The sequence below is a fragment of the Macaca mulatta genome, chromosome 11, assembly GCF_049350105.2.
Source record: "Macaca mulatta isolate MMU2019108-1 chromosome 11, T2T-MMU8v2.0, whole genome shotgun sequence".
Taxonomy (NCBI): domain Eukaryota; kingdom Metazoa; phylum Chordata; class Mammalia; order Primates; family Cercopithecidae; genus Macaca; species Macaca mulatta.
The window spans coordinates 119,380,549-119,397,528 of NC_133416.1; the positions used below are offsets into that span (position 1 = coordinate 119,380,549).

General features: G+C 48.1%; 2 protein-coding genes across 13 annotated transcripts in view; one reads left to right on the plus strand and one right to left on the minus strand.

Annotated features, from left to right (window-relative positions):
• The window catches only part of TRAFD1 (TRAF-type zinc finger domain containing 1), a 28,761-nt gene extending 27,758 nt beyond the window's left edge, over positions 1–1,003 (plus strand). For 4 of the 5 annotated variants that reach the window (XM_015152833.3, XM_077952842.1, XM_028828950.2 and 1 more), the window contains one exon: positions 134–1,003. In XM_015152833.3, coding sequence (XP_015008319.1) covers positions 134–190 — 57 coding nt within the window. In that variant the 3' untranslated portion in view covers positions 191–1,003. 5 annotated transcript variants of the gene reach the window in all.
• Positions 1,004–11,019: 10,016 nt separating this feature from the next.
• Positions 11,020–16,980, minus strand: part of HECTD4 (HECT domain E3 ubiquitin protein ligase 4) — a 228,744-nt gene continuing 222,783 nt past the window's right edge. For all 8 annotated transcript variants that reach the window (XM_028829925.2, XM_028829923.2, XM_028829924.2 and 5 more), the window contains exons 73-76: positions 14,929–15,095; positions 14,375–14,570; positions 13,875–14,097; positions 11,020–13,355 (exon numbers count right to left, since the gene is read on the minus strand). In XM_028829925.2, the coding sequence (XP_028685758.1) occupies positions 13,219–13,355; positions 13,875–14,097; positions 14,375–14,570; positions 14,929–15,095 (723 nt within the window). In that variant the 3' untranslated portion in view covers positions 11,020–13,218. The remainder of the gene's footprint in view (positions 13,356–13,874; positions 14,098–14,374; positions 14,571–14,928; positions 15,096–16,980) is intronic.

The following is a 16,980-nucleotide window of genomic DNA, read 5'->3' on the forward strand; positions in this document are numbered from 1 at the left end:
TGTGGTTGAAAGACTGTTCCTTTGACTTTTGAGGAGGTTTCTATGGAAGCAGCACATTTTCAGGGATCCAGGGGAGGAGTACTGCTCTTTCACTTTTTACATAAAGCTTCATTTGTGTTGTGTTGTTTACCAGGCAAAGCCCTCCAAGCAACAAGGAGCTGGGGATGCAGAGGAGGAAGAGGAGGAGTAATGGTGTCTCCAGAGACTTTACATCGGTTCCTGTCTTCTGTGCACAGCAGCACTTGCCGCCGTGCAGGCCCACCTCTCTGGCTCTTTGGGTGGGAGAGATTTTCCAGATTTTAGATTTTTCTAGGTTATGGCCATTTCGTGTCTTTTGGGGTTGTACTGTGGGGGTTTGGGTTTGAGGGAAGGGAGCAGGGTGGTGGTTGAGGAATGCTTCAGCCTTAGCTGCCACCTTTCAGCAGCAGTGAAATACAAGCTGCAACCTCGGCTGCCAGGGCTCCCTTTTGACTTAGTGTCGCCACTGCCCCTTGGTGCTGTGCGGTCCCGGTGGAAGGAGGGGAAGATTTTGGAAACCTGGTACCAACCAGTAAAGTGATTTTCTGCCCTGTTGGGGCCTAAATTTGGGGGCTTTTGGGCAACCTCTCCCTGTACCACCTCTGTCCACACTCGATTGGGTCCCAGGTGTGTGTGAGGCACTCTGGTAAGGTGCTCAGGCCACTTGCAACGTCTGTCAGTAACGAGGCTTTTGATGTATTGAGCTGGAGGTGAGTGCCCTGGGGACTGTGTTTTAAGCTGCTTCCTTGGCATTTGGCATCACTGCCTTCTGTTCCTGGGGGAGCATGGATCTTTTGTCCTCATTGCTCTCTAATGGGGAGGGCTGAGGGCTCCCTGTCCCCACAGGGGCTATGTTGGGCTCTGCCGCAGCCCCATGCTTGCTCTGAAAACCAAGTGTCAGAGCCCCTTCCCCTTGTTTTTATTTTACTATTATAATTATTATTAACTTCCTTGTAATAGAAATAAAGTTTGTACTTGGAGTTCAGCTCAGTCTTGTGGTTCCTTCTCCTGTGTGCTTTAGAGACTGCAGGGGAGGCCAGGGTAGGCTGGAGTTAGCCCTGGGGTTGGAGGAGGTGAGCGGGGGCTGGGCTTTCTCCAGCACTCCAGTAACCCTTGCAGCTCCACCGTGAGTCCCTTCTCGGATTACACAGACATTGAACCTGTAGTGTTTTAAATTGGACTTCTGAGAAAACTGACAGGCTTGCTGCAGCTCCAGTGATAATTGGGGCTAGAATGGGTGCCTCTGACTGAATAGAGAAAAGCAGATTCTTCAAATGCCTCCATCCTGAGAGGAGTTGAGCCCTAGCAGGATTAGCTGTTACCCCTCAGTGCCTCCGTGTGCATAGGACTATCGAGCACCTTAGGTCATTTTGAGTTCCTTTGTTCTTTGAACAACCTGTTGGGGTGGCAAAGGTAGGAGGAACTGCCCTATTTCATAGATGGAACACTAGACACGGGAACCATGTGGCCAGTTCTTTGTGGAGGCAGTACTCTATTGAAAAGAATTATCCCAAAGTGCTGGGATTACAGGTGTGAGTCACCACGCCTGGCCTCTAATAGTAATTTTCAAAACCTGTATCTTTTATCTTCTCACAGTCTTTTTTCCCCCTATTTAATGGATACTTTTTCTTGTACTTTTGCGGCATATTTTTTGATATCTTCTACTCTTTGTGTTGTCCATTTCCTGGGAGTTATTTTCACTTCAGTGTTTTATGTTGTAGACTTTTCCTTCTGCTACTGCTTGGCTGGCTGGCTATGCATGTAAGAATAGGGAACTAAGAGCAACTCAACTGCTGGCTTTCACTGTAGGGCAATCAATCAAGTGGCCTTACTTTACTTCTTTTTTATTTTTTGAGACAGAGTCTTGCTCTATTGTCCAGGCTGGAGTGCAGTGGCACAACCTCAGCTCTCTGCAGGCTCTGCCTCCCAGGTTCAAGCTATTCTCCCGCCTCAGCCGCCCGAGTAGCTGGGACTACAGGCACGCAGCAGCACACCCGGCTAAATTTTGTATTTTCAGTAGAGACAGCGTTTGGCCTTTTTGGCCAGGTTGGTCTTGAACTCTTGATCTGGACCTCAAGTGATCCTCCCTCTTCGGCTTCCCAAAGTGCTGGGATCAGAGTCGTGAGCCACCGCAGCCGGCTCATTGTCATTTTAATCTGTATCTCCCTGCTGACAAATGAGGATGAGTATCTTCTCTTTAGTGGATGGTACACTTTTTGAACAGTACTTATCTCTCAAGAGGCAGCCCAGTGCGATGGCCTCAGCAGTGGAGAGCAGGGGACTCCTGGTTCTGCTCGGCCAGGGAGACAGCTAGGCATCTTCCTCAGCTTCTCATCTAAACAGAAATCTCTCTTTGCTGTGAGTGGTTGTGTTTGCTCCCTGTTCCCAGCACCCTGAAGCAACAGACAGGGGAAGGAAGGAAAGCTGCCTGTCCTTTGTCCAAGAGGGTCCTTGCTCTGCCTATGAAAAAGACACATCTGGGACACTTCCACCAAAGTTAGCACTTTTTTTTTTTTTTTTTTTTTGAGACAGAGTTTTGCTCTTGTTGCCCAGGCTGGAGTGCAATGGCACGATCTGGGCTCACCGCAACCTCTGCCTCCCAGGTTCAAGTGATTCTCCTGCCTCAGCCTCCCTAGTAGCTGGGATTACAGGCATGTGCCACTACGCCTGGCTGATTTTGTATTTTTAGTACAGACAGGGTTTCTCCATGTTGGTCAGGCTGGTCTTGAACTCCCAACCTCAGGTGATCCGCCCACCTTGGCCTCCCAAAGTGCTGGGATTACAGGCATGAGCCACCGCGCCTGGCCTAAAGTTAGCGTTTTTTAAAAAAAAATTATTATACTTTAAGTTCTGGGATACATGTGCAGAATGTACAGGTTTGTTACATAGGTATACATGTGCCATGGTGGTTTGCTGCACCCATCAACCCGTCATCTACATTAGGTATTTCTCCTAATGGTATCCCTCCACTAGCCCCCCAACCCAGACAAGCCTGGTGTGAGATGTTCCCCTCCTGGGTCCATGCGTTCTCATTGTTCAACTCCCACTTATGAGTGAGAACATGCAGTGTTTGGTTTTCTGTTCCTGTGGTAGTTTGCTGAGAATGGTTTCCAGCTTCATCCATGTCCCTGTAAAGGACATGAACTGATTCTTTTTTATGGCTACATAGTATTCCATGGTGGTGTTAGATATGAGTTCTAAATTTCTTTTCAAAGAATCAATATGTCAGTATGTTCAATTCTTTGCCTTCTTTTAAACTTAACTTCCTCATAAAGCAACCTTTTTCGATTCCCTGCTCCACCCTGACTCATTCTGATTACCTGCTTTGTCATAACCGTTTTTCCCGCCAAACCACTCATTGCGTCACTGTCTTTAAATTAGCCAATAGGAATTAGTTTAGCCTGTGTGCCAATAGGGGAACAACACAGCAGCAGGGGCCACATGCATCAGGGATAAGAACCCCTTCCCCTCCCTTGTCCAAGTGTGCATGCACCATTGCTCCATCTGTAAGGGTGCACCCTTCTATAGAAGTAACTTGCCTTGCTGAGAATTAAAAAGAAAATTTTATATTTGAGTGCTATTTCTTCTGTGGCACCAAAACTTTCTTTATAACAGTGTATATGCGCCAAATTTTCTTTATCCAGTCTTTTTTTTTTTTTTGAGATGGAGTCTCACTCTGTCGCCCAGGCTGGAGTGCAGTGGTGCAATCTGGGCTCACTGCAAGCTCCGCCTCTTGGGTTCATGCCATTCTCCTGCCTCAGCCTCCTGAGTAGCTGGGACTACAGGCACCCGCCACCATGCCCGGCTAATTTTTTTGTATTTTCAATAGAGACAGGGTTTCACCGTGTTACCCAGGATGGTTTCAATCTCCTGAATCCAGTCTATCATTGATAGGCATTTGGGTTGGTTCCAAGTCTTTGCTATTGTGAACAGTGCTGCGATAAACATACGTGTTCATGTGTTTTTACAGTAGAATGATTTATATACCCAGTAATGGGATTGCTGGGTCAAATGATATTTCTGGTTCTAGATCCTTGAGGAATCACCACACTGTCTTCCACAATGATTGAACTAATTTACACTCCCACCAACAGTGTAAAAGCATTCCTATTTCTCCACATCCTTTCCAGCATCTGTTGTTTCCTGACGTTTTAATGATCGCCATTCTAACTGGGGTGAGATGGTATCTCATTGTGGTTTTGATTTGCATTTTTCTAATGACTAGTGATGATGAGCTGTTTTTCAGGTTTGTTGGCTGCATAAATGTCGTCTTTTGAGAAGTGTCTGTTCATATCCTTTGCCCACTTTTTGATGGGGTTTGTTTTTTTCTTGTAAATTTGTTTAAGTTCTTTGTGATTCTGGATATTAGCCCTTTGTCAGATGGATACATTGCAAAAATTTTCTCCCATTCTGTAGGTTGCCTGTTCACTCTGATGATAGTTTCTTTTGATGTGCAGAAGCTCTTTAGTTTAATTAGATCCCAATTGTTAATTTTGGCTTTTGTTGCACTTGCTTTTGGTGTTTTAGTCATGAAGTTTTTGCCCATGCCTATGTCCTGAGTGGTACTGCCTAGGTTTTCTTCTGGGGTTTTTATGGTTTTAGGTCTTACATTTAAGTCTTTAATCCATCTTGAGTTAATTTTCGTATAAGGTGTAAGGAAGGGATCCAGTTTCAGCTTTACATACAGCTAGCCAGTTTTCCCAGCACAATTTATTAAATAGGGAATCCTTTCCCCATTGCTTTTGTCAGGTTTGTCAAAGATCAGATGGTTGTAGATGTGTGGTGCTATTTCTGAGGCCTCTGTTCTGTTCCATTGGTCTATATATCTGTTTTGGTAGCAGTATCGTGCTGTTTTGGTTACTGTAGCCTTGTAGTATAGTTTGAAGTCAGGTAGCATGATGCCTCCAGCTTTTTCCTTTTGCTTAGGATTGTCTTGGCTATACGGGCTCTTTTTTGGTTCCACATGAAATTTAAAGTAGTTTTTTCTAATTCTCAATGGTAGCTTGATGGGGATAGCATTGAATCTATACATTACTTTGGACAATATGGCCATTTTCACAATATTGATTCTTCCTATCCATGAGTATGGAATGCTTTTCCATTTGTTTGTGTCCTTATTTCCTTGAGCAGTGGTTTGTAGTTCTCCTTGAAAAGGTCCTTCACTTCCCTTCTAAGCTGTATTCCTAGTTATTTTATTCTCTTTGTAGCAATTGTGAATGGGATTTGGCTCTCTGTTTGTTATTGGTGTATAGGAATGCTTGTGATTTTTGCACATTGATTTTGTATGCTGAGATTTTGCTGAAGTTGCTTATCAGCTTAAGGAGATTTTGGGCTGAGACAATGGGATTTTCTTTTCTTTTCTTTTTTTTTTTTTTGAGACGGAGTCTTGCTCTGTCGCCCAGGCTGAAGTGCAATGGCACAATCACTGCAACCTCTGCCTCCTGGGTTCAAGTGATTCTCCTGCCTTAGCCTTCTGCGTAGCTGGGATTACAGGCGTGTGTCACCATGCCCAGCTAATTTTTGTATTTTTAGTAGAGACCAGGTTTCACCATATTGGCCAGGCTGGTCTCAAACTGCTGACCTCGTGATCTGCCTGCCTTGGCCTCCCACAGTGTTGGGATTACAGGCATGAGCTACTGCAACTGGCTGACAATGGGGTTTTCTAAATATACAATTATGTCATCTGCAAACAGAGACAGTATGATTTCCTTTCTTCCTACTTGAATACCCTTTATTTATCTTGCCTGACTGCCTGGCCAGAACTTCCAATGCTATGTTGAATAGGAGTGATGAGAGAGGACATCCTTGTCTTGTGCTAGTTTTCAAAGGGAATGCTTCCAGTTTTTGCCCATTTGGTATGATATTGGCTATGGGTCTGTCATAAATAACTCTTATTATTTTGAGATGAGTTCCATCAATACCTTGTTTATTGAGAGTTTTTAGCATGAAGAGGTGAATTTTATTGAAGGCCTTTTCTGCATCTATTGAGATAATCATGTGTTTTTTGTCATTGGTCTATTTATATGATGGATTACATTTATTGATATGAGTATGTTGAACCAGCCTTGCATCCCTGGGATGAAGCCGACTGGTGGATAAGCTTTTTGATGTGCTGCTGGATTCGGTTTGCCAGTATTTTATTGAGGATTTTCGCATCGATGTTCATCAGGGGTATTTTCTTTTTTTGTTGTGTCTCTGTCAGGTTTTGGTATTAGGATGATGCTGGCCTCATAAAATGAGTTAGGGAGGAGTCCCTCTTTTCTTTTATTTGGAATAGTTTCAGAAGGAATGGTACCAGTTCCTCTTTGTACCTGTGTTAGAATTTGACTGTGAATCCATCTGGTCCTGGGATTTTTTTGGGTGGTAGGCTATTAATTACTGCCTCAATTTCAGAACTTGTTATTGGTCTATTCAAGGATTCGACTTCTTCCTGGTTGTCTTGGGAGGGTGTGTGTGTCTAGGAATTTATCAATTTCTTCTAGATTTTCTTTTTTTTTTTTTGAGACGGAGTCTCGCTCTGTCACCCAGGCTGGAGTGCGGTGGCCGGATCTCAGCTCACTGCAAGCTCCGCCTCCTGGGTTCACGCCATTCTCCTGCCTCAGCCTCCCGAGTAGCTGGGACTATAGGCGCCCGCCACCTCGCCCGGCTAGTTTTTTGTATTTTTTAGTAGAGACGGGGTTTCACCGTGTTCGCCAGGATGGTCTCGATCTCCTGACCTCGTGATCCGCCCGTCTCGGCCTCCCAAAGTGCTGGGATTACAGGCGTGAGCCACTGCGCCCGGCTTCTAGATTTTCTAGTTTATTTGCATAGAGGTGTTTATAGTATTCTCTGATGGTAGTTTGTATTTCTGTGGGATCAGTGGTGATATCCCCTATATTGTTTTTTATTGTATTTATTTGATTCTTCTCTCTTCTCTTCTTTATTAGTCTGGCTAGTGGTCTATTTTGTTAGTCTTTTGAAAAAATGAGGTCCTGGATTTATTTATTTTTTGAAGGGTTTTTCATGTCTCTTATCTTCTTCAGTTCTGCTCTGATCTTAGTTATTTCCTGTCTTCTGTTAGCTTTTGAATTTGTTTGCTCTTGCTTCTCTAGTTCTTTTCATTGTGATGTTAGGGTGTCAATTTTAGATCTTTCCTGCTTTCTCCTGTGGGCATTTAGTGCTATAAATTTCCCTCAAAACACTGCTTTAGCTGTGTCCCAGGGATTCTGGTACGTTGTGTCTTTGTTCTCATTGGTTTCAAAGAACTTATGTATTTCTGCCTTAATTTCATTATTTACCTAGTAGTCATTCAGGAGCAGATTGTTCAGTTTCCATTGCAGTTGTATGGTTTTTGAGTGAGTTTCTTAATCCTGAGTTCTAATTTGATTACACTGTGGTCTGAGAGACTATTTGTTATAATACATTCTTTTGCATTTGCGGAGGAGTATTTTACTTTCAATTATGTGGTCAACTTTAGAATAAATGCAGTGTGGTGCTGAGAAGAATGTATATTCTGTTGATTTGGGGTGGAGAGTTCTGTAGATGTCTATTAGGTCCACATGGTCCAGAGCTGAGTTCAAGTCCTGAATATCCTTGTTAATTTTCTGTCTCATTGATCTAACATGGACAGTGGGGTGTTAAAGTCTCCCACTATTATTGTGTGGGAGTCTAAGCCTCTTTGTAGGCCTCTAAGAACTTACTTTATGAGTCTGGGTGCTCCTGTTGGGTGCATATATATTTAGGATAATGAGCTCTTCTTACTGCATTGATCCTTTTATGTAACGCCCTTGTCTTTTTTTTTTATCTTTGTTGGTTTAAAGTCTGTTTTATCAGAGACTAGGATTGCAACCCCAGATTTTTGTTGCACTCCATTTGCTTGGTAAACATTCCTCTATCCCTTAATTTTGAGCCTATGTGTGTCTTTGCACGTGAGGTGTCTTTGCACGTGAGATGGGTCTCCTGAATACAGCACATCGATGGGTCTTCACTCTATCCAATTTGCCAGTCTATGTCTTTTAATTTGGCCATTTAGCCCATTTACTTTTAAGGTTAATATTGTTATGTGTGAATTTGATCCTGTTATTATGATGCTAGCTGGTTATTTTGCCCGTTAGTTGATGCAGTTTCTTCATAGTGTCGATGGTCTTTACAATTTGATATGTTTTTGCAGTGGCTGGTCCCGGTTTTTCCTTTCCATATTTAGTGCTTCCTTTAGGAGATCTTGTAAGGCAGGCCTGGTGGTGATAGCATCTCTCAGCATTTGCTTGTGTGTAAAGGATTTTATTTCTCCTTCGCTTATGAAGCTTAGTTTGGCTGGATATGGAATTCTGGGTTGAAAATTCTTTTCTTTAAGAATGTTGAATATTGGCCCCCACTGTCTTCTGGCTTGTAAGGTTTCTGCAGAGAGATCAGCTGTTAGTCTGATGGGCTTCCCTTTGTGGGTAACCCGACCTTTCTCTCTGGCTGCTCTTAACATTTTTTCCTTCATTTCAGCCTTGGTGAATGGGATGATTATGTGTCTTGGTGTTCCTCTTCTTGAGGAGTATCTTTGTGGTGGTCTCTGTATTTCCTGAATTTGAATGTTGGCCTGTCTTGCTAGGTTGGGGAAGTTCTCCTGGATAATATCCTAAAGAGTGTTTTCCAACTTGGTTCCATTCTCCCTGTCACTTTCAGGTACACCAATCAAATGTGGTTTGGTCTTTTCACATAGTCCCATATTTCTTGGAGGCTTTGTTCATTCCTTTTCATTCTTTTTTCTCTAATCTTGTCTTCTCACTTTATTTCATTAAGTTGATCTTCAATCTCTGATATCCTTTCTTCCGCTTGATCGATTTGGCTATTGATACTTGTGTATGCTTCACGAAGTTCTTGTGCTGTTTTTCAGCTCCATCAGGTCATTTATGTTCTTCTCTAAACTGGTTATTCTAGTTAGCAATTCCTCTAACCTTCTTTCAAGTTCTTAGCATCTTTGCATTGGGTTAGAACATGCTCCTTTAGCTTGGAGGAGTTTGTTATTACCCACCTTCTGAAGCCTACTTCTGTCAATTCGTCAAACTCATTCTCCATCCACTTTTGTTCTCTTGCTGGGGAGGAACTGTGATCCTTTGGAGGAGAAGAGGTGTTTTGGTTTTTGGAATTTTCAGCATTTTGGCGCTGGTTTTTCCTCATCTTCGTTGATGTATCTACCTTTGGTCCTTGATGTTGGTGACCTTTGGATGAGGTTTCTGTGTGGATGTCGTTTTTGTTGATGTTGATGCTATTCCTTTCTGTATGTTAAGTTTTTCTTCTAACAGACCCCTCTGCTGCAGGTCTGCTGGGGTTTGCTGGAGGTCCGCTCCAGACCAGTATTACCAGCGGAGGCTGCAGAACAGCAAAGATTGCTGCCTGTTCCTTCCTCTGGAAGTTTCATCCCAGAGGGGCACCTGCTCGATGCCAGCCGGAGCTCACCTGTATAAGGTGTCTGTCGGCCCCTGCTGGGAGGTGTCTCCCAGTCAGGAGGCATGGGGGTCAGGGACCCACTTGAGGAGGCAGTCTGTCCATTAGCAGAGCTCAAGTGCTGTGCTGGGAGATCGGCTGCTCTCTTCAGAGCTGGCAGGCAGGAATGTTTAAGTCTGCTGAAGCTGCACCCACAGCCACCCCTTTCCCCAGGTGCTCTGTCCCAGGGAGAAGGGAATTTTATCTATCAGCCCCTGACTGGGGCTGCTGCCTTGCCCAGAGTGGAGGAATCTAGAGAGGCAGTCTGGCTACAGAGGCTTTGCCGAGCTGTGGTGTGCTCTACCCAGTTCGAACTTCCTGGCAGTTTTGTTTACACTGTGAGGGGAAACCCCGCCTACTCAAGCCTCAGTAATGGCAGACACTGCTCCCCACAAGAAGCTCGAGCATCCCAGGTTGACGTCAGACTGCTGTGCTGGCAGTCAGAATTTCAAGCCAGTGGATCTTAGCTTGTTGGGCTCCATGGGGGTGGGATCTGCTGAACTAGACCACTTGGCTCCCTGGCTTCAGCCCCCTTTCCTGGGGCGTGAACTGTTCTGTCTCACTGGCATTCCAGGTGCCACTGGGGTATGAAAAAAAGAACTCCTGCAGCTAGCTAGGTGTCTGCCCATACGGCCGCCCAGTTTTGTGCTTGAAACCCAGGGCCCTGGTGGTGTAGGCACGGGAGGGAATCTCTTGGTCTGCAGGTTGTGAAGACTATGGGAAAAGCGTAGTATCTGGGCTGGAGTGCACCATTCCTCCCGGCACAGTCCCTCATGACTTCCCTTGGCTAGGGGAGGGAGTTTGCTAACGCCTTGTGCTTCCTGGGTGAGGCAACGCCCCACCCTGCTTCAGCTCGCCATCCGTAGGCTGCACCCACTGTCTAACCAGTCCCATTGAGATGAGCCAGATACCTCAGTTAGAAATGCAGAAATCACCTGCCTTCTGTGTTGGTCTCACTGGGAGCTGCAGACCAGAGCTGTTCCTACTTGGTCATCTTGCCACCCTTCCAAAGTTAGCGTTTATGAAGTACAAGAAAGGTGGAGTTGAAAGCATGAGAATAAAGTGACTCTAGGTGAAGACTACCATGGAACAGTAGGAGGGGACAAGCAGGTCACAGAGAACTGAGATTATTCAGAGTATAGCCAACCTGGGCCCCCTGGCCAGTGAGGCAGCTGTGCAAGGAGCTGAGTGTTGATCATGGACAGCAGGACTCAGCAAGTCCTCACATCTTTCCTGTATGTCCCTTCTGCACAAGGTAGGTCTACATCCACCACCTGCTCCTGAAGGAGGAGCTGTGTCTGAGGGGCCCAGACTCTGCCACGGTAACAGTCCGCTTGAGAAAAATGCCCACACCAGGCCCAAGTGCAAAGACTAGCTGCCAGGACAAAAAGTGGGCAGGGAATATAGGGTTAGGTTTAGCTTTGATCTTGGATTCCCCTGCCTTCGTAATTTCTACATGCAATGCACAGACTCAAGAGTCAGGTTTGGGGAAGGGTAGTTTAAAAGCCTCATGGGGTAAGAATCACGTCAAATGCCAAGAGACCATAATAATTAGAAACACTTTAATTCCTAGCCACTTGGCAGCACTTAAATATCAGAGCCATCCAAGCATGCCAGTCTTTGAACTTGCTCAGCAAGAGTAGATGATCACACAACTCTTAAGGTAAATCAAAATTAGATGAAGGTTATTTATTGGTGTGACTTTTTTCCTTTAGTGAGCTTCCTTTACACGGCATGGTGTAAATAGCATCAGATTGAATGAAAAGTTTGTTAAATGCAACCATAAATAATTATAATAAATATACATCAAGTAACTTTACAGCACACATTTTTTAGGGCCAAGGTTTGGAACTGTCTGGACCTCAATGTGCTCTCGGAGAAGCAGCCATGTTAGCAGCAGATACAGCTGTCATCTACTCAAGTGATGGCCAACAGAAGCTTCTGAACTCCTCCTGGGGAGGTAGCTGACAAGTCCATTCAAGGGATGAGGACTAAAGAGAACCAAGAATTTAAAGATACAGGGAGGAAAAACCATTTCTAATAAATCCAAAGGCTCTTTCGTTTTGCAGAAATGAAAATAAAAGGATCCTTGTTGTCAGGAATACATCCTGGATGTGACCACCCCCCCCCCACTCAAGGGAGCTGTGGCTGCTGGGGAGGCAGTGGGCTGACCATCTTCTTTCAAAACAGGGGAACTGCTTGCGGGCACTCACCTCCAGAGGTGACTCGCATCAAATACAACTGATGCAGCTGTCATGATTAACCCTAGGTCGATTTCATCCTGAGGTCAGGGGATCCTTTCTATAATGGTCCTTGATGCATTTCCTAAGAGTTACAGGGAGGAGATGGATGCTAACAGCTCTATCTCTAGAACTCACAATCTTTCCAGCAGGCCAGGGCACATCTTCTTTCTTGGACCAGCATCCACACTCCAAAACCTTCTAGATAGCACTCACTCAAAACTTCCAATATTCACAATATTATACAATAAATACAGCGATGTGATTCTGTGAGACCTGGCAAGGCCCAAAGTGACAGTGTCCAACAATGGCCTGTGCTGCTCATGAACAGAGTACCATTGGACAAAGACCTATTTGGGGCAAAGATGCACTGGGGCAGTGGGTGAGCCTGGAGGCAGCCCGGCCCTGGCACACACACTTACACGGGGTGATGGGGAGTGCTAGGCAGGGCTGGCCAGAGGGGCAGAAGGACCCCCCTGGAGTCTCCATCTGGACTTGCGTGTCTGGGTCACTAAGGCAGACCCCGAATTGAGCAGAGCACCTCAGTCCACTCTTTTGAAAATGGGGGTGTGGCCCTTTCCCTTGTCCTATGTCACTGCAGGGAGGAAGGGCCATTTCTGAGCATTTTGTGCTCCTTTTTTGTGGGGTAGGCTTGAATCATGTGCTTTCCTCTTCAACCAGAGTCTCAGAGGAGGCCCCCACCTGAGCACTGTCTCCCACCTCTGGGTGTCTTCTCACCCCCTGCAGCTGGGATGCACCCAGCTAGGCTCTGTGAATTAAGGTCGGGATGAACCCTTGAGTCTCCTGCTCCTGAGGAGGCCTCAGATGAAAACTGTCAGACTAGGGCCCAGCAGAGACAGATGGCAGATAGGGAGGTTTGGGACGCGCAGGGAAACCACTGTGGGCTTTTCCTCAGAAAAACCAAGACTGGGAGCAAGTTCTAAAGCAGGAAGATGAACATATAAAGCTCCCTGTGTGTCTCCCATGTTTGGGCAACTGGCCCAGCCACCTCTAGGTGGAGGGAGGCCTGCTGGGGCTGCCTCTGGAGCAACTCCAGCTGGAGGCCAGAGGGGAGGGCTGGCCACAGGCTTGTCTGTGGAGGCGCTCTGCTAAAGCACGGATGCTCTGTGTGGCTGAGGTCATTGTACCCCTGGCTTCCTGCTCGGTGGTTCTGTGATGGGGAACCAGCTGGGGCCTTATGGCATTAGAATCTGGTGGCCACGAGGGACAATGTCCAAGAAGATCAAATTAGACACAAACTGTCTGGGAACTAAACTATCCTACAAATAGACCACAAACAGGCAGCAAAAGAACCAACCCATCACGAAACGTACAAAGACAAAAGGTTAAGTCTTCCAGGAGGCCCTGGAACGTGGACGAAAGTTCGGAAAAGCAAAATGTTGCCAACTCCTCACGCAGGGCCCTGGAGGGACGGGCTGCAGTAGTGGCTTCCCAAGCCGGCAGAGCAGGTGCCTCAGTGACATCCTAATTCTGGGGCTTCCTCCTGTCAGCCACTGAGGGGGTCTTCGCGGTAGTGAATGGCACAACGAAGTTTCTCCAGCATGATTTCCAGAGAGGAGTACTGGGGAAGCTTGATCATGAACATGCAGGTCTCCACGCGGATGTAGCGAGAGTCTGGGGAACCTACAAGAAACCAAGCCAGCGTCAGAGGGTTGGGCCCCCGTCTGTGAGGCTCCCATGGAAGCTGGGCTGGCCTCCGCTTCCAGGTTTGCCTCCTAGGGTAGCCCTAAGCCAATCCTGGCGCCCAGCAGGATGGGAATGAGGGCCTGGGAACCTGGGAGAAGTTCTTGGAGGGAAAAGGGGAGAGAGCTGCTGGACAGCATATGTGCCAAACTGCTGATGGGTTTGTCTGCCCAGCAAAATGTTTTGTTTTGTTTTGTTTTTACCCATTTTTCTGCATTTAAAAGTTAGAAGATTTGAAGCATTCTGGATTTTCAGCTTCTTTTGAGATACGAGAAGGTATCTAACAGCAGACCCACATGGCTGGCTCCTGCCTGGCCCTAATCCTCAGTGATGTCTGGGTTTTGGCGTGTGGGGCTCCTGTTCATTGTTCTCCCTTCACATGGGGCCTGGCAGCCCCAGTTCCAAACAGAGAAGGGCTAGTGTGTCCCTACTTGGGAAATGGCCAGGGGAGGGCGGTACCTGCTGTGCCATCTGGGGGGGCGATCTTCATGGGGTACGGGGGCACATGGGCGGTGTCGGGGCCCCCGTCTTTGCAGGGGCAGGTGAACGGGATGCGCTCCTGGTTGCAGGCAAACTTGATGAACTTGCACAGCTCCTCCTGGGTGAACATCTCCAGGGCCCCCCAGAAGAACTCGATGTGCTGGTCCGTCTCCATCAGCCCCACCTGGTACATGGTGTGGGCCTGGGGAGGAGAGGCCCAGGTGTCAGGAGCCCTGGAACCCCACCTACCCAGTGCCTCCCCAGCCCTGGGGTCTGCGGGCCAGGCCCAATCCCAGGGCAGGGTGCAGCGTGTGGGCTGTGAGCACAGGGAGATGACAACGATGACAATGATACAGGTCTGTGGCAAGGACAGAGCTGAGACAGGCCACTGCCGATGCCTGCTGCTGGACTTAAGGGTGACAGGGAGGCAGGCCTGGGGCTCACCACCTCCCCGCCCAGCCTGGCCCTGGGCCGTCTACCTTGAGGAACTCGAGGTTGATGTAGGGGAGGCCGCAGGTGCGCAGCTCCATCTCCAGCGGGCTGAGCGTAGTCAGCAGCTGCAGGGGGATGATGGAGCCTAGGCCAGCCCGCACGGCCGTCACACACTCCACATTCTGCAGCTCCCGCAGCCGCAGGCTCCGGATGGCTGCCGCATAGATGTCCTTGTTCTCCCACCTGCCCAGGTGAGGGGCACAGGTGAGGGAGACCACCACCAAAGAGGCTGGGTCTGGGAGCCACACCCACTCAGCCGGAGGTCCTGGATCCTCTCTTGGGAGAGGCCTGCGGCCCAGCCGCCCTGGTCATCCCAGTCCTTTCCTGCCTCTGGTGCCGCCACCTCAGAGCTGCTGTTTTCTTAGTAAACCCCTTCTGCTGAGGACCCTCTTTCTTGGCACCCACCATCCTGCCTCATCTCCCTCCCCTGGTGAAATCCACCTGTCACCTGACCTAGGTCCTCATGCCATTGCCCAGGAACAGATGCTGCTGTCAAACCCTGGCCGGCCCCCGCCAGCCCCCACCACGTGCACACACTCACGCCACAAGGATGTGCCGGCCCCGGCTGCACAGCTCCACCTCCTCGCCCGTCATGGTCAGGTAGGTGAACCTGCAGCAGGGCTTGTTGGGGCTGTCAGGGCTCTCGGTGGCCAGGTGCTGGGAGGCAATCTCAGCGCACAGGGCCTCCAGCTCGGTCTCGTCATTGATCTGGAGGGTGGAGGCAGAGTGAGGCTCATTACAAGACCATGGGAAGTGGAACCCTGATCCCCAGGTGGCTGGGCAAATCCCAGGTGCAGCTGGTGGGATCTACCCTTGGCCGTGTGGATGGGCATGTGACATGGGCTTGGCCAATCAGAACCTGCCATCAGTTCAGGGCCGGGCATGTGACCGAGGCCAGGCTGAAGAGACCCACATTCCAGGCCTTTTCCCATGACTGTTTGGAGGCAGCGATCCTGTCTCACTGGCACGGGCAGACTCTATGATGGGAAACCCTTTACTGCTGGAGGCCACCTCTGCCCGTGTGCTGGGAGAGCCTGCCTGAGACTAATTTTGCTTTCTTTGCTTTTTCTTTTCTTTTCTTTCTTTTTTTTTTTTTTTTTGAGACAGAGTTTTGCTCTTGTTGCCCAGGCTGGAGTGCAGTGGTGCGACCTGGGCTCACTGCAACCTCTGCCTCCTGAGTTCAAGCAATTCTCCTGCCTCAGCCTCCTAAGGAGCTGGGATTATAGGTGCCCGCCACCACGCCTGGTTAATTTATATATTTTTAGTAGAGACGGGGTTTCACTATGTTGGTCAGGCTGGTCTCGAACTCCTGACCTCAGGTGATCTACCTGCCTCAGCCTTCCAAAGTGCTGGGATTACAGGCGTGAGCCACTGCACCCAGACTGCTTTTTCTTTCTTTTTTTTTTTTGAGACGGAGTCTTGCTGTGTCACCCAGGCTGGAGTGCAGTGGCCAGATCTCGGCTCACTGCAAGCTCCGCCTCCCGGGTTCACGCCATTCTCCTGCCTCAGCCTCCCGAGTAGCTGGGACTACAGGCACCCGCCACCTCGCCCGGCTAGTTTTTTTTGTATTTTTTATTAGAGACGGGGTTTCACCATGTTAGCCAGGATGGTCTCGATCTCCTGACCTCGTGATCCGCCCGTCTCGGCCTCCCAAAGTGCTGGGATTACAGGCTTGAGCCACCGCGCCCGGCCTCTTTTTTTTTTTTTGAGATGGATTCTCGCTCTGTCAGCTGGAGTACAGTAGTGCGATCTTGGCTCACTGCAACCTCCGCCTCCCGGGTTCAATTCTCTGCCTCAGCCTCCCGAGTAGCTGGGACTACAGGCACCCGCCACCATGCCTGGCTAGTTTTTGTATTTTTAGTAGAGACGGGGTTTCACCATCTTGGCCAGGCTGGTCTTGAACTCCTGATCCACCCGCCTCAGCTTCCCAAAATGCTGGGATTACAGGGGTGAGCCACTGCACCTGGCCGCTTTCTTTTTTTTTTTTTAAAGCAATCTGGATAAGAGGCCTGAGACCAATACCAGATGACACTGTTTGAATACCTGGATTTGGCCCTGCCTGAAGTCAAACCCATCATGGTTTTTGTTTTAAGAGCAACTAATTTTTTTTTTTTGAGATGGAGTCTTGCTCTGTTGCCCAGGCTGGAGTGCAGTGGCACAATCTTGGCTCACTGTAAGCTCCGCCTCTCGGGTTCACGCCATTCTCCTGCCTCAACTTCCCAAGCAGCCAGAGACTATAGGCACCTGTCACCACGCCTGGCTAATGTTTTGTATTTTTAGTAGAGACGGGGTTTCACCATGTTAGCCAGATGGTCTTGATCTCCTGATCTTGTGATCTGCCCACCTAACCCTCCCAAAGTGCTGGGATTACAGGCATGAGCCACCGCGCCCAGTCTAAGAGCAACTAATTTTAAACAGTTTTTTCTAAAGCTGGTTGTGGCTGGGATTTCTGTCCCTTGCCACCAGACAGCCCTGACTTAGTCCTGTCTGTGGAGGTGTATAGGCTACTGCCTCCCTACATTTGGCGACCAGAATCAGGGTCCAGGGAAACTGATTCGCACCGTGTCTGCTGGGCTATCTGGGAGACGACAGG